At 48.7% G+C, this 21,492-nt stretch overlaps 1 protein-coding gene across 2 annotated transcripts in view; it reads right to left on the bottom strand.

The window, feature by feature from the left end:
• Nucleotides 1-21,492, bottom strand: part of PPARGC1B (PPARG coactivator 1 beta) — a 203,063-nt gene that overhangs the window by 21,153 nt on the left and 160,418 nt on the right. For both annotated transcript variants that reach the window (XM_069651407.1, XM_069651408.1), the window contains exons 6-8: nucleotides 10,525-10,555; nucleotides 9,719-9,783; nucleotides 7,428-8,172 (exon numbers count right to left, since the gene is read on the bottom strand). In XM_069651407.1, the coding sequence (XP_069507508.1) occupies nucleotides 7,428-8,172; nucleotides 9,719-9,783; nucleotides 10,525-10,555 (841 nt within the window). The remainder of the gene's footprint in view (nucleotides 1-7,427; nucleotides 8,173-9,718; nucleotides 9,784-10,524; nucleotides 10,556-21,492) is intronic.

Genomic DNA, 21,492 nt, shown 5'->3' with positions numbered 1-21,492 from the left:
AAGTCATGCAAGAAGGAGAACTGACTCAATCATCCTTTTGCTGATTTTTTTGTTGCAAGTAGCCAAGAAGAATTTAAACTTAACACCCAGTTCTGACTTGGATTTTTATTTTTTAAAGTAAACAGATCAGTCTGCATACTCCGTTGGGGAGAAAATAAGAGCCCAGCAATACATTGAGAATAGTTCGTTTGAAGAGATAACCGGCAAGAAATAATTCTCTTTAATAGTTTCTAAAGTTTGTTTCAATGGGTCAACAAGTCAGATATCAAGAAGCAAGTTCAATGCAAGACATTCAGAGAAAACCTGCAGAATTTAGAATTTCCTCTTCGCTCTTGTAGAGGAATGCACAGGTACAGTTAGTTTTTTGGAGGCTGGGTTAGTTGGCAAGGTGTGTGAGAGTGGAATTAATTTCTTGTTTTTTCTCGCCCTCTGCAGATACTTCCAAGAGTGAAAACTGAAAATCTGTTGCCTTTTTTATTTTCTCCACTTCCCCTTTCCCTCGGAGTGTCTGGATTTCAGCTGTTTGTTAATTCAGTTGTTGACCATTCCCCTCCGTGGGTCTGTGGGGTTCAGCAGCTTCTGCGGACAAGAAGGAACAGGACCTGACAGTTGCCATCCGCTAAATATAGTACAGCAGACTGAGTTGTACTAATGTGTTTCTGCCACTCGCACATAATATCTTTGTACAACATTTGAGAGGCAGAAAAAAAATGGGTTTGGTAAATTCAACAAAAATATGACAGCATATGACAATATGTTGACACTTAAAATCTGTTCTAGGTGCTTTTGAATAAGACATTTTCTAATTCTCTGGTGCCATGATGCCACCCCAAGTGGGACTGTTAAGCATCAGCCTTACTAGCGCTGATGCATCTACCACCTCACACAATAAGTTTGGTCATAATAACCTTGTGGAGGAGAGTGCTGCCTTCAAGACTGCGTGCCATTCCCTTCAGTTACAGCATGCCATCTCGACTTGGACATTCGAATACCCATCAGTCCGTTCACCATCCAATCCTCCCGCTGCATGTTAAGGATTGCACACTTTGATCGAATTCATTCTGGAAACTGCATCCAAGTCTATACCCAGAACTGCCAAGTAAATTACAGCTACAATATAGATCAATCTTGAAAGTGAAAAGAGGTCCAGATTGCACCTGATCAAATTGGATTACACATTAGGACACATTAGGACTACAGGATGTTTTGGACTACATCACCCTTGATCCTTTAACATGGACTTCGCTGCTTAGGACCAATGAGAGTCAAAGTCCAAAACATCTGGAGGGCTGCATAATAATTAAGTGCATAATTGAAGACCATCTGAAAAACCTCATTTTTAATCAGTTCCCAAAGATGTGCTTTGAGAAACTGAAGAGCCACATGCATTTGATCTCCAGATTAGAGAATGACACTGTTGCAACACTTGGGCCCCTCGGGCTGGGTTACCTAAAATTGCCACGTTACTTCACTAAGTGTCTTCATGCAGTGGTGGAGCAGTCCTCCGTGCTATCAGGTTTTCTTGCTTTACTTCCCTCACCATTTTTCACCCCAGCTTGGTTCTGCCCAGGTTTTGCTATGCCAAGGTTTCTGTGCCATCAGCATGGTTGGCACTTCTTGTCATCACCACTATGCGTACCGACCTGCAGGGTTATGGTTACAATGTTGACATTTGCGATGGACTTTCCAGTTGTACAAAGTTGATACTATGGTTTGCTTTCTACAGTCTGTCACTGCAGCGGCCCGTCCCTCTGCAGTGTAAATTAAAAGCAGCACCTACGATTACTCATGAGAAAATCTATACAGCTGTTATTATTTAGCCAATAAGTGTCTCTGAGCAAGGTCTAGTATTGAATGTGCTTTGGGTTTAACTGGCCAGCCATCATCCTTTATGCATATGCTTTCCACACGCTTTGCTAGTAACTGGTTGCCAGCAGATGTATTTTCCTGTGCCATTGGAGGATATTTTGTTGTTATTTCAAAAAATAATTCAGCAGCCAGCTCTTTTTATAGAAACCAGTGTTTACACCTTTCTAGAGCTGATGTTAAATGATGCCACGTGACTGCTTTGCAATTCCACTCATGTCCTATATAGCGGGTTTAATTTTTCATGTTGCGATTTCCAATTTCATTAAAAAAAAATGTACTCTTTTTTTTAATACATTTTGATTTGTCTTTAATCACATGGTTCGTCTTTGGGTTGCACTCCTTGTGCTTTGCTCCATTTTATAAAAAACTAGGACACTGTTTTATGAACCTCCGGGACAGGGTTCAGAATGATGGTGTATCTGCCAAATGGGTTCTGAAAAGCCCCATTCATGCACTACTGTTTATGTTCATCATTATTCTCTCTAAACCAATGTCTATTGTTTAGTTTAGATTAGTTAGCCATGTAACCCTTTTGAACTGCTCCGACCTTCACTGCAGAGATGAGACCAGCTGACCCACGTGCTCCCTGAACCGACTCAGACACAGCAGCCAATTGTAGTCTGACATCACCTATAGAGCATACTGTGCCATGGGGGTCGACCAATTGAAAATGTTATTTCATACTGCATGTCATTACATCACTCGAGATGTTATTTTGGTTCATAAGGTGCTGCCCGTGTTCTGTTTGGCAGAGCGCTCTCGGGTAGCAGAGTTCTCTGCTTGCATTTATCTTACATAAACGTGTTTCACTTGCAATTATTCTCTTAGTCTCATTGCCCAGCGGGGTGTGTCCATTTATTTGGTCTCAGGTATACGTGCAATGTTGGGAACAAGCCTTCAATGGCTACCCCTCTGCAAACTCATAATGCTTGCGCCCAGGAGAGTAGCGCAAGATCGTAACGCAGATTATAAAATGTAAAGTTGCAAGAAACTACTCGTGCAAGAAAGTCGCTCGCCCCATGGCAGGAATGCAAATTCTCTGTATGCACACAGCACACCATTTTTTACTTGCCAAGAGTGAATCATAACTCGCCAAAGGCCTAGTGGCAGGTGCAAATTTAGAGGTTTGAGTCTTCGTGTGGACTCTTCATGTGGACTTAATTATGTAGGAAAAACAAACAGAATGTGTGGAACACACATCACCGAGCACAAAAGCTGTGTACAAAATAAAGCAGAAACAGGCCCCCTAGTTCGACATCGCCACACAGAGTCAAGTTTCAACGTTTTCTAGTGGACAATATTCCACTAAGGGCAGGGAAAACACCAATATGACATCACCCAGAAATTGATTAGATCGGAGCAACATTTATTTTCTCAGGGGCTGCAATGAGAATATTGAATGGCACAATGTTAAATCACAGTCCAGGTTCTGCAGTTTGTTCTTCATGGGCCTGATATCCGAACTGTGCTACTCTATATGTAACGTCCAGATTACCATCAGGGACATTTTGGAAATATGGGCCCCTGAATGGTTTAGAACTTAGTGCGGTTGTACATAAAATCAGAATTAATGTATTCATACTTAGAACCACCATAAAGGATTTATGTCCCGGGAGGATTTATGTCCCGGGAGGATAGCTCAGTGGCAACATGCTTGCCTTGGAAGCAAGACGACACGAAGCAACACAGTTTCGATCCCTGGGTCCGCGCTTAGAAACCTCAGGGTATTTAAGCGAGTTATAAATATGCAACTAAAAAACAACAAAAAAATCTAACAGCGCCTCGATGCCCCATGGCTGTGTGAGCACTTTCAAAATGCAAATAAATAAAAAAAATAAAAAAGAATTCATCAGCAAGTAAATGTGCCAATCACACCCTTGATCAAAGAACTAGTAGATTAGTTTGTTCTGGAGCAGGCAACTTTACCACAGAAATGTTTCAGTGGAAAAGGATTTCACATCCAGTTTGCTTTTTAAAAACAATAAATAAAATGTGTGTCATGAGGGTGTGCTTTGTGCGACGGGAAGGGAGGGGTGATAAGCAAAACCCCCCGAACAGTAAAGTGGGAGGGGAACACAGTAGGGGAAAACTGGGTTGCAGAAAGATGACACGCGAAATCCAATCTCATGTGTTCAATCCAATTTCATAATTACCGTTTACTGCATAGTTTATGGTCGCACATAAAATCTTAGTCCATGTATGAATACTTCAAAATGACAAAAAATGGATTAACTGGCATTCAAATATGCCAATTACATTCTTAACTTAAGAACTAGCAATTTAGGGGCTGATTCATGGAATTATTTGCGCCGAAAAACAGGGATTTGTGCTCCATTCTGCAGAGTGGCGCACAAATCCCAGTTTTCGGTGCAAATAATTCCATGAATCTGCATGTTTATGTTTTCAATTCGATTTAACAACTATTATCATAACAACAGTGATGAGGGTAGTTTATAGCAGCTTCCGCAAGATGGGGACGTTCTAATTAATGGAGTTATGAAGTCCACGGATGTATGTTACGACACCGTGCAAGGTGCATGCGCAGTGACTTAATGGCTTCAAGATTGTCACAACACCATGGCGGAGGCCATTTGCAATAACTGTGTTACTAACAAAAGGCAGTTAATTATATGGCAAAATAACCATATGACATAAGTTGATTGTGAATAATTTCATTCTGTCTAAACCAGGGTAATTTTTTTACACACCCTGGTGATATTCAGCCCACAGGTTCAATTGCTTTCCTATTGGGCTTCTGTTCTTTCATTAATTGTTTTTTTGCATAATATCCTATTTCATTTCTCTGACGAAATTATAATGTACACATGATGAATGCTATGTCTTTTAAACCTGTGTAAAAAGCATTCTGAAATTCTTAAAAAATATGTTTTTTTGTATAATAAATTTATTTTCATGTACTCCTAGGATTTTCCTTTGGTTTTGTTGTTCCTGTGACTTTCTTTGAAAGCACACACCTTATAATAATATGGAGATTTATCCAAAATTATTGACAGAATTTAGGACTGTCATCGGCGTGGGTTCCTTTCTTAGGTTCTTTGTTTTGAATGTTTATACTGCCCCTGCCCACGCATGCACACTGGGACACATCTATTGTTTGTATTTATACTAACAAAATGAGAGCATAACGCGCCCCCCAACCTTTTGCAAAAGGTTGTCTTTTATACTCATGCATTTTGCAGACGTCTTTGTTCTACAAAATAAGCATAGCTATAGTGTAACCCAATTAAGATTAAATCTTGTTAATGAGCGTGATGCTGCAAATGCATTTTAGGGACAGGGCCTCTATGTCCTTGTCCTGTACTCCCTTATCATGTGTGTTCTGTGTTGTTTTCTGCACAGCAGTCCATGTGGGACTCCAGGCACTGCAGTTCTTCCTCTTTTTGGCTGCAGTGAACAGAGACACTTGGGATACCCTTATGGCACCCATGGGTGGGGGTACAACCCTATGCCCCTAGTGTATGTTTTTGGGCACCTGTGTGTAGCCCACAGAGCAGGGTATGGGCTAGTGGCAGCTCCATGCTGAATTTGACAGGTGCTTTGAGCAGCCTCCATTTTGGGATACCCAGGCCCTGCCATAGGAATCAGTTGATTCCTCATAGAAAGCAAGATGGCCCCTGTAGCCTCTTGGTTTCTATTGATGGTTACATTGTTCTCCCAAAGTCCTGGGAAGCCTGGACTCAGTCCCTTCCCCTGACTGGCTGTTGGGTGGAAGAACAATATAGGGCATATATGGAATTGTAGGGAAGTCCAGGCCAGAGTGGTTGCAGGCTCCCCAGTGACTATGTTGTGGGTACATCCTTGGGGTGGGACATGTGTGAATGGGGTGTGTGACCAAGACGCATTCCATGTTATGGATGTCTGGTATCTGTGTGTGTGTGACACAAAGAATGAGACAGCCCTGCCTGAGACTAACATTAATGCAGTGTGGTGTGCTGAAAGGCTGAGTGCTTGTCCCAATCCACATTCCTTGTTATGGGTGTCAGGGTGGAAGTGAATGGCCTGAATGCACTGAAAGCCTGATTAGTTGCCTGCTTGCATGAATGAATGCCCTTCTGACTGATTGGCTGACTGAGCTTGGCTGAGCAGTGTGAATGAGGGACCAATGTGTATATCTGTGGACCTCTCACTTACCAATTTGTTCAGAAGCTGAAGTTGAAACTTGATTATCCTTGAAGCCCAGCTGGAAGAAGAAGGTTTGCTGCTGCTTACAGTCAATGAAATCTGAAAGCTGTTGAGTCTGTCGAGGACTGATCAAAGAGAGGACCTGGCTAGGAGACCTCTCCGTGAGCTATGAGGGAACATCATGCAAAGGCTGATCTTCATCGAGGCACCCTGGAAGCCAGTCCTGAAAGGCTGTCGACCAGAGAAGGGGTCCACCGAGAAATCTTGAAGTAAAGCACCAAGACATCGAGGCTGTCGATGTCCAGGATCGTCGACCGGGGTTAGGAGGACTTCCATAACCCCTGGAAGCCAGTCGAGTCATGTTTCTCATAAGCAGGAACAGCTTGACGCTGTGCTGTTCGACGACCAGAGCCGTAACGCTACACCTTTGCCTAAGAACAGTTAAATTATGGGCTCCCTTGCCATCACCGATCGCTTTGTCCCTCTGGAGAAAGTTGAGGTCGATGACCGAGCAGAATACGCTGATGGTTTCCTGCCACCTGAAGCCCACAAAGACGCCGACGAGTGAAGAGCTGAAATCTAGCCATGGTTGAGTCCCGGTGGTCGAGCCCCGATCGTCGACGAAGACACCCGTTGCCCACTGCCGGGCCTACGTTCTTCATATAGTCCTCTTTGCAGCACCAAATTCTTTACATGGAGGTGCACTGCACGCCTTGTCTTCACAGCACCGCAAAGGAAACGTGTACGGTTTATTGCACAAGACATTTTTATGTGTCAGTACAACTAAAGAGAATTAACACAGTGAGAAAGAAATAGAGGATTTATACTTAATGTTGGGCTTAGGGAACATCTCTTTGTAATGTATATTGTGAAATTATGACACATTATGTGATTTAGGTTGCCAGTCATTTGGTCGAAAACAATTGGTCGACTGGACAACTGGTCGAATCAATTTGGTCGAAAACCAAATGGTCGAATTTTTTTTTTTTTTTTTTTTTTACCCCTTTTTTTGGGGGGGGGGGGGTCCCTCCACCCCCTTTTTTTTCTTTCTACACGAAAACCCACAAAACAAAAAAAATAAAAAAATAAAATTCGACCATTTGGTTTTCGACCAAATGACTTCGACCAAATTGCAGTCGACCAGTTTGTAGTCGACCAAATGACTGGACACCTGTGATTTACTGTCATTTTCTCGTACTGGGAAAATCATCCTTATATATTTTATGTCACATTATTATCTTACAAATTTATTAGCATTCAAGCGTTTTATCCTGTTATTTCAATAATTATTTTATCTTTCTATGTAGAATCAAGGTATTTTCCATTTGGTTATAGCCATTCGTGAATCCAAGAGTTAGGACTAAACCCCCCCCCCCCACACACACATTTTTAAAGTAACATTTCTTAAAGGCTACCTGAAATTTCGCCGGTTGGCTGGCGACCTGGACCTGCAGTAAGAGGTGCTGGAGCCAGACAGGCTGCGTTGGCGCGAAGGGCTTCTCTGCTGGCAGTGCTTGGACTGGGAAGAGATGTAGTGATGAACATCCTCTGCTTGGGAGCCACTACTCTCGCTGCCACTATCCTCAAAGACGGTGTCCTCACTTGGACTCAAGCAGGGTGTTCCATCAACATCCTCTAGAGCCTGTTCCAGAAAGCCAAAGTGCTTGGTGAGGCTGGCACGGATCTCAAGGTCTCTTAGTTCTTTGCCACTCTCCACGGGTGACGCTGCCAGGTTTCTGCCACTATTACTGTGCATGGAAATACCATGATTTAGTGGTGCCGATTCTACTACCCGATGTCTGCCCCCCAGTTGGCTTTGTGACTCCCAGGACTTGAGAACCTTCCTCTGTACCCAGGCGTCGGGCCGCAGGACCTGGCAGTAATCGTGGTCCCCAAAAGAACGGGAAAGCGGCCTTTTGGTACCTTGGTGTTCACTCAGGTGAGACCGTCCTGTCATGCGGCTCAAATGGGCAAACAGCTCTGTCCTTTCTGGCTGTTTCCTGCAGGGTTTACCAGACACATCAGAAGGGATTACTGTACCCTCACCAGCAGGGAAAGGACTGGTGGGAGCCTCTGCCTTCACAGGTAAGCAGTCAATGTCAGGCTTGAACAGGTCATCTTCAGCAGGTTTATAGGGTGGCGTGGTTGGTGGTGTTAGACCTTAACCAAAAAAACAAAAACAAAAAATGTAAGAATATAGAGGTGCATACAATCTACCACGTTAAAGAGCCTGTGGTTTGAGTTTGAAGCTTTGACGTCTGGAGTGTACAACTGAAAACATCATTCTTTACAATAGGTGTTTAACACAATATCAAGTTATGTTTACCTGCATTCACATCACGCATCATTGAGCCATTAGGAATGCCTAACATTACAATGTATGTTTCCCTCATGAAGCAAAGGACTAGCCTATTGGGTGGACACCCTGCAGACAGACAAGGAAGCAAAGTGAGGAGAAAGCGCTGTGAAATGAAGGCTTGCTTGCTAAAATGTTAGTGTTGGTACTCTTGTTCAAAGGAGGTTAGCCCGGCATTTCGGTGCTGGACTGCTCTTGTGGGCGGGACAAAGACTGATATGCAAATGGCAATTACTCCTTTGTGCAAAGTACAGTGAGCAAAAAGCGATGGCTGCTGACTCTCAACGTGGGAAAAAACACAGAACAGGTTATCATGCCATGTTCTTTCTAGAGAGGGGCGCCTGCTACCTTTTTTGTAAATGTACAACTGCTGTGCTGCCACAATGCTGCAGATGGTGGGCAGATACTGGTTGGGGCCAGACTATGCCACCCCGTTCCATCAAAAGTATATGGATGTTGCTGTGCTCACTTTTCTGGAGAAGGTGATTGTGCAGGACAAATCTACCCCCTGCTGGTACACCAGCTTGATTTGACAGTTCTCACATTCAGATGCTGTGTGGTCCCACAATGATAAAGGCTATGCACTGCCTGGCCAACAGATGGCGGACCCAGCGGTTCTGACAATGGGCGTCATTACGAGGTAGGAGGTAGCCATGGCGCTATTAGCGCCATGGCTACCCCCTTACCGCATTCCTGGTCCGTGTTCTCGGAATAGGGACTTACCGGGTCATTCCGACCTTGGAGGACCCGGTAAGTCTTCATTCCGGGAACCATTCCCCATTCCCATTCGAGCCCCCATAGGGCTCAATGGGAATGGGGATGGAGCTAATAACGGTCCTGCTAATAGCGGGTCCGTTATTAGCTCTGAAGCCCCTTAACGGGTCCCTTCCATAATGCCTGGTAAAACCAGGCGTTGAGGAAGGGACCCGCTAAGGGACCTCGGAATAGGGTGGTAAAGGATTACCGCCCACCTCGTAATGAGGCCCAATGTCTTTGGTGGCACCTGGAAGCAGCACATGACATGTTTTCTCTGCTTCTTGCAGTGAGTTAACTGCACACACCGCTTCAGGTGGCGCCGTCTGTACTGGTACTGACAATATTCTGTCCAATTGACTTTTGAAGAATATGTTATGATTTTACTTTGCTACACAAAGCATGAAGACAGGCTGGTTCAATTCTCCAAGGGGTGCAGGCATTGACACTCTCTGTGCTGCAGAAGGCACCCCAGTCTTAGGTGTCCCAACAGACCCGCCAAATCCTTTCCAAATGACTTTTCTAAAGATCTTTGAGGGCACCTGAGAGCCATCCACGACAACATAGTCAACACTGAAGATCACCAGAGGAACTTACCTGCCGTCCCGCACAGTTCCACGGTGAGGCCCTGGTCAAACACCTTCTTAATGAACGGAGAACCACTGCAGAAACAGAGCGGAAAGGTGTTAGCAATGGGACTAGAATTGTAGAAGGCAAGAGATCCTGCTTCGCAAAGCCGATCACCAGAAGCAGGTTAGAACTTCAGACGTGCTCCTCATTCTATACAGTGTGGCTAGATGCATGACCAGGTAGCATGATTCGGAGAAGCAACCCTCTGCTCATGACCTCAATGTTTTAGAAGGAGATGGGCCTGCTCCTGGAAAGCAGTACTGACAAGAATGTACGTTTAACTTTATGGACTGTGGTTTCTGAACATTCACAATGCCTTAGAAGAGGAGTGCCGAATTTCACTGAGGAGCACATGACAGGGGGCAAAGGGAAGATGTCACAAGCTGTACATAAACCAGGAATGCAAAACCCAGGATCAGAAGAAAAAGAAATCACACCCAAACACGATGCCAACTGAGGTGACCCACTCTTAAAGCTACGTAAAGACCCCAGGACAAATGGCACTAGCAAAGACTCTCAGATATGATATTAAATTCCGAAGAATCTCTCAGATATGATATTAAATTCCAAAAAGGGGGTTGGGGGGAGTTCCGTTTGGGGGAATATGGCATTGGTTTTGGGTTGTTAGCAGATCTGCATAAAGCTGCAGACTAGGGTGCCTGTACTTGCATGGGATAGTAGCAGTGGAATTGTTGGAAGAAACAAGAAAGAAAATTCACAACTTTACTGAAGTCATTAAGAATAGTATGCAAAACTACCAAGGTCTGGCTTACCTTTCCGAGGAGGGCAGTGATGGGCACAGGTCTGAAAAACAAAAGTTGAGATATTAATTACACACGTGTTTCTCAAACAAAAGTACTTACTACACGAAAGGGGGGCGACTTTAATGGCAAAGCGAGGGGTTCACGCCCTGCATTCTGTCTGGTGCAGAGTTTACGTCGACTTAAACTTGGGATGGGGTTTTAAGGAAGCTGTTAAATTTAGAACCCTACTTTATCAGTGTTGTAACACCATGCACTGTGACTCTGCTAGGGAATGTTACCAGAGGAAAGAGACATTCTGGTTACTGTGTTTGCTCGAAGATTAGTCAATATTATGTATACATCTGTTTGGGTAAAGTAGTTTGCTTTACAATCACTTCGAAGCGTTTATTCAGCTTGTTGTCATGGTGAAGGAAGAAGCTCAGGCCTCATGTTCTGCTGCCAAGACCGTCAGCTGCCAAGACCGTCTGCTTGGCCAAGGGGCTACTTCATCTGAACTTTAATGAAGAGCAACAAATGGAGTAGTTTCCCGTTGGCTGGGTCAGGTTTCTAAATTGTGGGTGGTCAGGTCTGGCAGACAGGCAGTGATTGTATACAAGGTAGGGAGATGATTTTCTGGGAGGAGGAACTGAATTTACTGATGGAAGTTTTAGGTGGGGGCACTTTTGTTATTTTCCGTAACTAAAGATGCAGGAGTTCCAGGGGAGCCCAAGCCAAGATGAGGGGAGAGTTCATGAACCGGCTTCATTTGGAATTCTCTGCTAGATTGTTCCACAACTGCCATTTCATTAGAAGCTTTAGATCAGCATGACCAGTTTATGGAAACTAACTACATACATAGGCCAAGAACCAGAATTTATGAAGAAATAGGGCCTCATTACGAGTTTGGAGGCAGCCATGCCGCTATTTGCGGCATGGCTGCCTCCAAACTCGGGTCCGGGTTCCTTGAATGAGGAATTACCAGGCCATTCCAACCTTGGAGGACCCAGTAATTCCTCATTCAAAATACCCATCCCCATTCCCATTCGAGCCCCCACAGGGCTCAATGGGAATGGGGAGGGAAAAATAACGGGCCGTTAATAACAGGCCCGTTATTAGCTCCCTTGTCCTTTAGCGGCTCCCACTAAGGGCGCCTGGTAAAACCAGCTGCCCTTAGCGGGACCCGCTAAAGAACCTCATAATGCGGCGGTAAGGGGTTAAGGAACAAGTTACTTACCTGTAACTGTTGTTCTCCAGCATGGGTCTGGCATGGATTCACATGCTCATGAATATTCCCCGTCGTCAGGCTGGGAATCCTCGGTAAAGAAAAAACCAGTATCAGTTTCGTTTCTGATCTGTCTTTCGTAGTAATAACCAATCACTGGTCTCTGCGTCATACTGACCACAGCCAATGACTGCCCTCTACCTAAGCACCGCCTCTGGCAGCCATCTTCAGATTTGGAAGCACGTGAAGTGGCAGTATGACCAAGTGAAGAGCCGCAGAGGGGTAGGCGGGAGGGTTCGCATGTGAATCCATCCCAGACCCATGCTGGAGAACAACAGTTACAGGTAAGTAACTTGTTCCTTCTCCAGCATGGGGTCTGGCATGGATTCACATGCTCATGAATAAAGAATACATAGCAGTACACACATGCACAACCACGGGAGGTGGCAAAGGCTCAACATTAAGCCTTACATCAAACTCTACATTAAGCATCTTACCTCCTCACCAGGCTCACCTCAGGTGAACAGGTTGCGCAGCACTGCTTGGCCGACCCTGGACTCCTCCCTGGAATCCCGATCGACGCAGTAGAATTTCGTGAAGGTGTGCGTCGACCTCCACGTAGCAGCCCTGCATATGTCCAGCAGGGGCACACTAGAAAGGAACGCCGTGGTAGCTGCGATCGCTCTGATGGAATGGGCTCTCGGACGGCCAGGCAGCGGTCGGTTTGCCAACCGATGACAGTACATGATACAGCCGGAGAGCCATCTGGAAATGGAAGCCTTCGAGAGAGCCTTCCCCTGATTGACAGGTCCAAAATTCACAAAGAGTTGTGACGTCTTCCAAAAACACTTCGTGCGGTCCACGTAGAACTTCAGCGCTCTAGCCACATCCAGCGAGTGCAAAGTCCTCTCAGCCGGCGACGAAGGCGACGGGAAGAACACAGGCAACACCAAGGGTTCGTTGAGATGGAAGTCCGACGGTACCTTGGGCATGAAGGAGGGGTGCGTCCTGAGCACTACCCTCGTGTCGTGAAAAGTCAAGTACGGGGCCTTGCAGGAAAGGGCCTGGATCTCTCCCACCCGTCGTGCGGAGGTGATGGCCACAAGAAACGCTGTTTTCCACGACAGAAACTTCAACGGGCCGAGTGCAGAGGCTCGAACGGAGGTCCCATGAGCTTGGTCAGCACCACGTTGAGCTCCCACGATCTGAACAGTCCCTTCATAAACTCTTTCACCAGACGATGAGACCACAAGGACGTTCGGCCCGTGGTCCTGGTGTATCGGGACATCGCAGCAAGATGAATCTTGATGGACGCGTGTGCCAGTCCAGCTTTGGCCAGTGTCAGCAGGTACGGCAGTACCTGGGGGGCCGTAATCCGTAGAGGGTTAATCTTCTGTGCGTGGCACCAGACAGAGAACCTCTTCCATTTGTGCCCGTAGCATTTAAGAGTCGAGGACGCCCTGGCCTTTGCAAGAACCTCTCTGCAGTCGGCCGGTATGTCGTATCCTCCAAACTCTAGCGCTGCAGGAGCCAGGCCTGCAAGTTCAGCGATTTCGGGTCGTGGTGGAGGATGGCGCCTCCTTCCCTGGAGAGTAGATCCGCGTCCACCAGCAGCCTGATTGGCGGGGACCCTGATAAGTCCAGAAGGTCCGGGAACCATATCTGCCTCGGCCACGCAGGTGCGACGAGGATCATCCTGCACCGTGACCTCTTGAGCTGGTTGACGAGCCGGATTAGCAGTGGCAAAGGAGGGAACGCGTAGAGGAACAGGCCCTCCCAGGGGAACGAGAAAGCATCGCCTATGCTCCTCGCCTGGGGAAACCTGCTGGCGAACCTCCGGCACTTGGAGTTCGTCGCCGTCGCGAACAGGTCGATCTGGGGTGTGCCCCACCGTCGGAAGAGGCGATCCACTAGATCCTGCCGTAGTTCCCACTCGTGGCACGAGCGCAGCTCCCTGCTGAGTGAGTCGGCGATGGTGTTTTTTATCCCTGCCAGATGAAACGGCACCAGAAACATCCTTTGGGCGACGGCCCAATGCCACAGGTCCTGCGCCTCCTTGGACAGTGCTGGGGACCTGGTTCCGCCCTGTTTCCTGATGTAAAACATGGTGGTGGTGTTGTAGGTGAAGCTCCTCACCACCTTGCCCTTGAGGGACGGAAGGAAGGACCTGAGGGCCCAGAACACTGCACGGAGCTCCAGGACGTTGATATGGAGGGACTTCTCCGTCGGGAGCCAGAGGCCTCTCGCGTGCAGATTTTCGGTGTGCGCTCCCCACCCTTCCAGGGAGGCATCCGTGGTCACTGTCTCCTGGTGGTCTGGGGTCTGGAAGTCCATGCCCGCCGTCAGATGCGCGTGGGTGCCCCACCACCTCACCGCTCGGCGGAAACTCTCGTCGAGTGTGATCCTCTCCTCGAAGCCGCCCGTCGTTTGGATCCAGCGCGCGTCCAGGAACTCCTGCAACGGGCGCATCCGGAGCCTGCACATGGGAATGAGGTAGATGCAAGAAGACATCATTCCGAGGAGGGACTTGATGGACCTCACCTTGGCCGCGTCGGAAACCAACATCCGCTGTACCTTGCCCAGGATGGACCTGGTCCTTTCCTCCGACGGGGAGGCCAGAAGGGACACTGTGTCGAGCTTCGCTCCCAGAAACAGTGCGTTTTGCGCGGGTACCAGGTGGGACTTGGCGTAATTCACGGAGAATCCCAGGTCCGTGAGAAATTGGATGGTCCTTGCCGTGTGCTCCACGGCGAGCTCCCTCGTCTTGGCTCGGATGAGCCAGTCGTCCAGGTAGGGGTAGACGTGGATCCCCTCGCGGCGCAGCTGCGCCGCCACCGGTGCAAGGCACTTGGTAAATACCCTGGGTGCCGACAGTAGTCCGAAGGGGAGGGCTTTGAACTGGTAGTGACGCCCTTGGACCACAAACCTGAGGAATTTTCGGTGCCCCCTTAGGATGGGAATATGGAAGTAGGCATCCTCCAAATCCAACGACGACAGGAAGTCTCCTTCCTCCAGCTGACCCAGGACGTGCTGGAGGGTGACCATCCGGAACTTCTGCGCCTTGATGAACTTGTTCAGACGTCGCAGGTCTAGGATGGGGCGCCATCCTCCCGTCTTCTTCTTCACGAGGAAGTATCTCGAGTAAACTACGGAGCCCCGAAGCCTCTTTGGGACGAGTTCGATGGCGCCCTTCCCGAGCAACGCCTTTACTTCCAGGAGAAGCTGAGGGACGTGAAGCTCTTTCCTGGCCACGGGGGGGACGCGCAGGCACCTTCTTTGAAACTCGAGCGCGTGGCCCCGGGCTAAGGCGTCCAGCACCCAATGGTCGGTGGAGATGGACTCCCACACGCTGACAAAGCCCGCCAGCCGGCCTCCCACCAGGGTGCTTCGGTGGGGGCCCGACCCCATGGCCGGTTCAATCCTGTTTCGATGAGGCTTTGCCGCCTTGACCTCCTTGGCGACGACGGCGGGGTCCGCCAGACTTGCCTCGTCCTCTGTAGGCCTCCTGAGACGACGAGCGGGCCGCTTGACGGTAGGTGGAGAAACCGCCGCCGGAACCTTTGGAGGCGCCCTTGCCTCCGCTGCTCCGAAAGGGCATCCGTCGTTGCAGAACCCCAAGGGCAGGTCCGTCTCAGTGTCCGCTTTAATGGCCTGGAGGGAATAGTCCACTGTTTTCCCAAACAGGTTGTTCCCATCGAACGGCATGTCCAGGACTCTGGTCTGTACGTCTTGACGGAAGTCCGTAGCCTTGAGCCATCCACGCCGCCTAAGGCACACGCCGTTGCCCAACTGGCGAAACCCAGTGTCGGCGATGTCCGTCGCAATAGTGATGGCGTGGTCCGACGCCACCTCACCTTCCTGTAGGATCTCCAGGGAATCCGCCCTCTTGTTGTCCGGTAGGAAGTCCAGCAGGGGAGCCAGTCTGTACCATAGCTCCCTGTCGTAGCGGGCCACGATAGCCAAGGCGTTGGCCGCTTTAATCGTCGTCGCTGCCGACGAGATGACCCTGCGTCCCATCGCGTCCAATTTCTTTCCCTCGCCGTCCGGTGGGGAAGTCGATGTGGAGGCTGCACCCCCCCCCCGCTTTCTTCCTGGCCGCCGCGGAGACGACGGAGTCCGGGGTAGGCTGCGCCCGGAGGCACAGGGGGGACGCGTCCGGGACCCGGTACTTCTTCTCGTACCGGTCTCTTCTAGCTGGCGTCGTGGAAGAGTTCTTGAGGAGGGCGAGGCCCTCATCCCTTAATGTCGTCCAGTAGAGGCACCGCGAGGACCGTCTTCCTCTTGGCCTCGCGCCGTTGATAAAGGAATCCTTCCTTTTTCTTCTCCTCAGGGCAGAGCTGGAAAAGCTCGGATGCCCTGGCGATCATGGAGTGGAACGATCCAATCTCGTCGGGCGGAGAAGCCCTGGTGGGAGGTGACGACGGGAGATCCTCGTCGTATACCTCGTCGTCCGTACCCGTCGCTGCCGTGTCAGTCCCCGTATCATCCCCTCGGGTGGACAGGGAGGAGGGCTGGACGGGTCGCGATGGCTGAAAAGGAGGTGGAGGGTGAATCCTTCTCTTCTTGGGCGGGGGAACACCCGAAGGTCCCGGTTCAGGATCCCCCGACGGGAGAGGTTCCTCCGTCGGCAACAGTAGTCTCGTCCTTATCTCTGAGCATAAGGACTGTATAGCCAACAAAATGGCCGCCGAGTTGTCTTGCGGCGCTGGCAGAGGGGAATCCGACGGGCGATCAGGGGCCCCGTCGTCACCCTCGACGCTGTCGTCGTCACCTGCGTCGGGATCCATCCCGACGGGCCGGTCTTCATCCACGCCCAGGCCGTGGCTTAAGACCTCGATCAGCTCTTCCTCTGAGGCCGAATCTACGACGACGCCCTGCCCCCCCTTTTTCTTCGCCGCCGGGGATTTCACAGGGGTCCTATCGCTGGGCACAAAAGAGGACTCCCTCCGAGGTGGCAGAGAGACTCTGAGCCCCGAGGTCGCCACCACTAGTGAAGCCTCCACAGGCTGAGCCAGGGCCGCCGCGACAGTATCGATAGAGGGCTTGACCGGATGGATTAAGGCCTTCACCACCTTAGGTGCGCTCACCGCCTTATCCTTGAGGGGGGGACACTGCCTCGCTCCCCCTCCGATGGGGCCTTCGAGCAAGACCGGGGCCTCTCCAGGAGCTTCGCCGGGTGCTCGCCCTTCCTCTTACCCGACCCAGAGCGTTGGCTCGTGGCTGAAGGTGCCGGGGAGGGTGCGCCCTGCCTGGCGCCCATAGAGCCCGACCGTTCGGCGCTCCCAGTGCCAGCGGACTCGCGGTGCTTGGCCTTGTGTTGGACCCCCGTCGCCGGGGCGTCCTCAAAGGTCTTAGAAGACTGCTCGGATTTCTTCCTCTTCTTCTCGCCTGACGGGCTCTTCCCTTCCAGCCAGTTGGCGAGGCATTGGTGGCGATCCTTCATGGTCCGCTCCGACATTTTGCCGCAAAACGCACAGTCCTTCTCCACGTGCGTCTTGTCCTCATGTAAGCAGTAGAGACAAAAGGAGTGTTCGTCCTCCTTAAAGACGTTCTGCAGCTGGCATCCAGGGCAGACCCTGAACAGCTTTCCGGGCTGAACAGCTTTCCGGGCGTCGAGCTTCCCTTCTCCTGGGCCATGTCCGGGCCTGAGAAGCTTCTGGAGTCCTCCAAAACGTAGCTCGACGAAATCTTCACCCTTGAGGGGCGCAGACGAATCCGACATGGGTCCCCGTTGATCGGATGGAGAGTCGGTGGAGCTTGAGGCTCTTTTGACCGAAAAAAACGGAGTTTTTGAGAAAAAACATGAAAAATTAGCACTAACGCTCGAGAGCAATAGCACGAGGATCCGAACACATGAACGTGCGGTAAAAATCTGAAGATGGCTGCCAGAGGCGGTGCTTAGGTAGAGGGCAGTCATTGGCTGTGGTCATTATGACGCAGAGACCAATGATTGGTTATTACTACGAAAGACAGATCAGAAACGAAACTGATACTGGTTTTTTCTTTACCGAGGATTCCCAGCCTGACGACGGGGAATATTCATGAGCATGTGAATCCATGCCAGACCCCATGCTGGAGAACGGCACCGACACACTTACCGGCGCCGTTAACCCATTACCGCCAGGGTCGGAATGAGGCCCATAGATTTTGGAGATTAAGAAAAACAAGGAAAACTACGAGTTTACGGTGGGAGCGCAGCGTTCATAAGCAAAAAATAACTGATTAAACTAATTTTGACACACGTGTGTATACATGTTGAGGCGTAGTTGTAAATAGATGTAAATATACTACACAATATATTAATAACAATTCAAAACGTTGTACTGGTTGGAATTAGATCTGTGTATTGAAGTCTCAAGATATCAAAACTGAGCTCAAAATTGATTCAGAGAACTGTTACTGACAATTATTGAGACAACTGTTTAAGAAAAGTAATTCATACCTTTGAGTTCAAAAACATATTAAGTGGGTTAACACTGTGTGCTTAAAGTAAGAAACTTTGACAGAGTTTGAGTATCACGTTACAAGCGAGGGTGCCGCCATCTTCGGCAGTTGTTTTTTCTTCACTACTCATGAGCAGCGGCACATATTGCTTGGGATCAGGGGGTGCGCGAGAGGGCCTTGTAATGCACGTGCCAGCGGACGGCTAATAATCCTTCTGACGAGGTGCATCAGTGTTTACTGATTCAAATTCGGTGCAGAAGGGTGTCTTATTGCCACGCGCTAAAAAGCCTTCCTGGGAACATTGCATTAGAAGTAGCCCTAAAGGGCCTGTAAATAGTTCATAGTTGAATGGCAGTTCATTTAGATGTTAAGCAACAGAATACTTAAAATTGTTAAACGAAGAACACTAAAAAGAGAAATGAATTTAAGGAAAGATTTCTGAGAATCCGACTAGGAGACCAAGAATTCTATGGTTATCACTCATTTATTGTCAGACTGAATGTTCTCCTCTCAGTATCAGCAGAGGAGTAGCAGGTAACGTTGGGAAAATTGAGGGAGAAAGGGGAGAGAATAGTGGAAATATGTTTTTGTGACAAGGATGGAGAATTGTATTACTCTTCTCTTCTTATTCCTTTCCACAATCTGCAGGTCTCAATCTGGAAAAGAATACGAGCCGGTGTTCTTTTTTATTTTATCTGCTTCTCCTTTCTCTTTGGGGTGATCCATATCTAGAGTTTCGAGGAGATAGTGGGGTTCAGCAACTTCTATGGATTGTAAAGACAGGTCCCGACAAGTGTGAGCTGGTCCCAGTCTGGTCGATGTGAAAAGTGTATTGTTTCTAGTTCCACGTTCATTTAATTATCAATACAAGATACCTCTATGTGGTCACTCCTTCCGAATACACCCACAAAAAACACTTTCCTTTTTGGTTGCAAAACTCCATGGGCTAATAGTCTTATAGCCCTTGAAAGGAGTCACTGTAACTTGGCATAAGGACCCTTACCAAACTTCTAGCCAGTGGCATCGTTTTAGGTCATATCGTGGAGCAGTACTATCCCACGATAATGACCTCTCTTGAGGTCTATCAGGCTTGATTATAGCCACTGTCCTGCACGGTCTATATGGCTGTGGAACCTGCATCTCAATGCATCCAACCATGTGACACAGTTCAATGATTCTTGGGGAGAGATTTCCAGGTTTGCATGAACTAGGTGTCTCAAGGCAGATTCAGGAAAGATACCAATTCCTCAAAGCCAGATTGTGCGAGTTATGAAAGCAGTACCCGGAAGCTCCCATTTTCTCAGTTTATTCATTTTCGTGGGTCAACACCCATTAGAGAACTCCCATTCTAAAATATGTGCTTTTTAGTGGAAGAAACGTACCCAGTTTGGGGCCCACCCTAACCGTAGGGGGCTGGCATGCCTGGGTATGAAGACAACATGTTTTGAATACGGTGGCAAGAGGGAGTGAAAGGAATACCATCATGCTGGCACATAGGCTACAGACCAGTCAATAAGGACCTTGCCAGACTCCAAATCCGCAGACCCCCAGTACTAACTATATGAAGTTTAACATCTGTGAGCCACCCGAAAATCACAGCGACTGGCCAATGAATAAATCTCAACCTTCCAGGCTGAGGTCTCATTCCAAGGCAAGGCTCTATGTAAGTGTTAACACCTGCGCAAGAGGGCCCTATTGGGTGGTAGGTGAGGGCCATCCAAGTTAGTGGTCTCGAGCTCTAGGTCACCTAGCACACAATACTGTTCGATGATAAGTATGCTAATGCTATTAGAGTTTGTGTGTTAGGGAGCTCACCTGGAGCTTCCTGCGAGTGTGTCAGTGTCTCCTTGGCCAGTGTGTACACATCCCAAGGGAAGCTTGGAATGATGTAGTCTTTAAAAGGCAGCCAAAGCCTTCATTCCAAGCTTGAATGCCTAGAAAGCTGGAAGCATGAAATGCAGGATGGGATGGGTGGTTAAAGCCTAGATTACACACTCGGACTGCCAAAAGAGAAGAACACATGCTCCAATGTTCATTTGTGGTCACTGAAGCAGAACTCGTGCCATTCATCCATCACTATGGGTCACAGAATCTGGCATGAAGAGGTTTTTTCTAACCCTTGCCCAGACCCATTCTATTCTCCTTGATTGAGCCAACAGAACGATCTTAATATCTTACAATATTAGTATTGCTACTTGTTCTGCTCCGACTTTCAATGTTATGGGGATACCAAGCTCTCCCTCAGGCTACCCTCAGCCCCCTCCTCTTCCCCTTCTCTCATACCAGACTGTCTGTTCACAATTCAACATGGTGTGCCGCTAATGACGTCTGCCTTAATGCCAGTTGGACTGAGATCCTCCTCATCAGAACACCAGCTCACTCCTTTCCTCTCCCTCTCTGGCCGCCCACTCTGGGCCCTCTTCCTGCTCCCACCTGTGACGCTAAGAACCTCTTGGTGTCATCTTCAACTTCACCCTTTCCATCTCTCCTCACATCTCTAAGAAGTCAAACTATCAGCTGCACCTCCTCAGAGGTATTCTTCCTTTCCTCACTTTCCCCCAGAAGCTCACTGTTTCCAGAGCTCTGGTCTTCTCTAGGCTGGACTACTGCAATAGCCTCTTTCTAAATCTTCCTGCCTCTACACTACGACCTCTACAACGTATCTAAAGCAGGAATGCAAGACTTGTCTTTGGCCTTAAGCCCAGGGAACGTATCTCTCCAACTCTGAAATACCTTCACTTGCTCCCTGTGGTGGCAAGGATCAAGTTCAAGTCCCTTTGCATCGTCCACAAAGCTTTCTGGGAACTGTGACCGCACTACCTCCAACTTGCTCTTCCTAAAAATCTCCCTTCTCGAGCTCTCCGCTCATCCACTTCCAACTCTCTGAGGGTCAGATGCTTTTTCAAGCAGAGAGTTGGGGGAAGATCTCTCACTTCTGCTGGGGCCTCCCTCTAGAACAGCCTCCCTGCCTCTCTCAAACTTGAGCAAACCACCTGAGGTTCCAGAAGTAACTCAAGACCTTCATTTTCACTTCGGCTTTCTCTCTTCTTCTCCCCTGCTGATGTCCCGACCATGCACTGTTCACCTGCCTACCCTCTGAAAGCAGACCCAGACTCCTGCCTGTCCAGCTGCCCTCGCACTGCCTACAGGATCCCCCAGCACTTATGCTCTGTATCTGCAACCCTACAGTCCCTTCTCTATGCACTTTATGAGCCACTCGCTGGCTGCAGTTATTGAGTTACCTGCACTTATCCGCTCCTTCCTCCTTCCCCCGGCACTTCTCCCCTTCCACTTCGCTGTACTTGCGCGATCTGAATGACATGTGGCCCAGT

This window comes from Ambystoma mexicanum, chromosome 3p, assembly GCF_040938575.1.
Source record: "Ambystoma mexicanum isolate Mex_15411 chromosome 3p, UKY_AmexF1_1, whole genome shotgun sequence".
Classification (NCBI taxonomy): Eukaryota; Metazoa; Chordata; class Amphibia; order Caudata; family Ambystomatidae; genus Ambystoma; species Ambystoma mexicanum.
The sequence above is the reverse complement of the archived record's forward strand: the minus strand, read 5'-3'. Positions and strand labels throughout refer to the sequence as shown.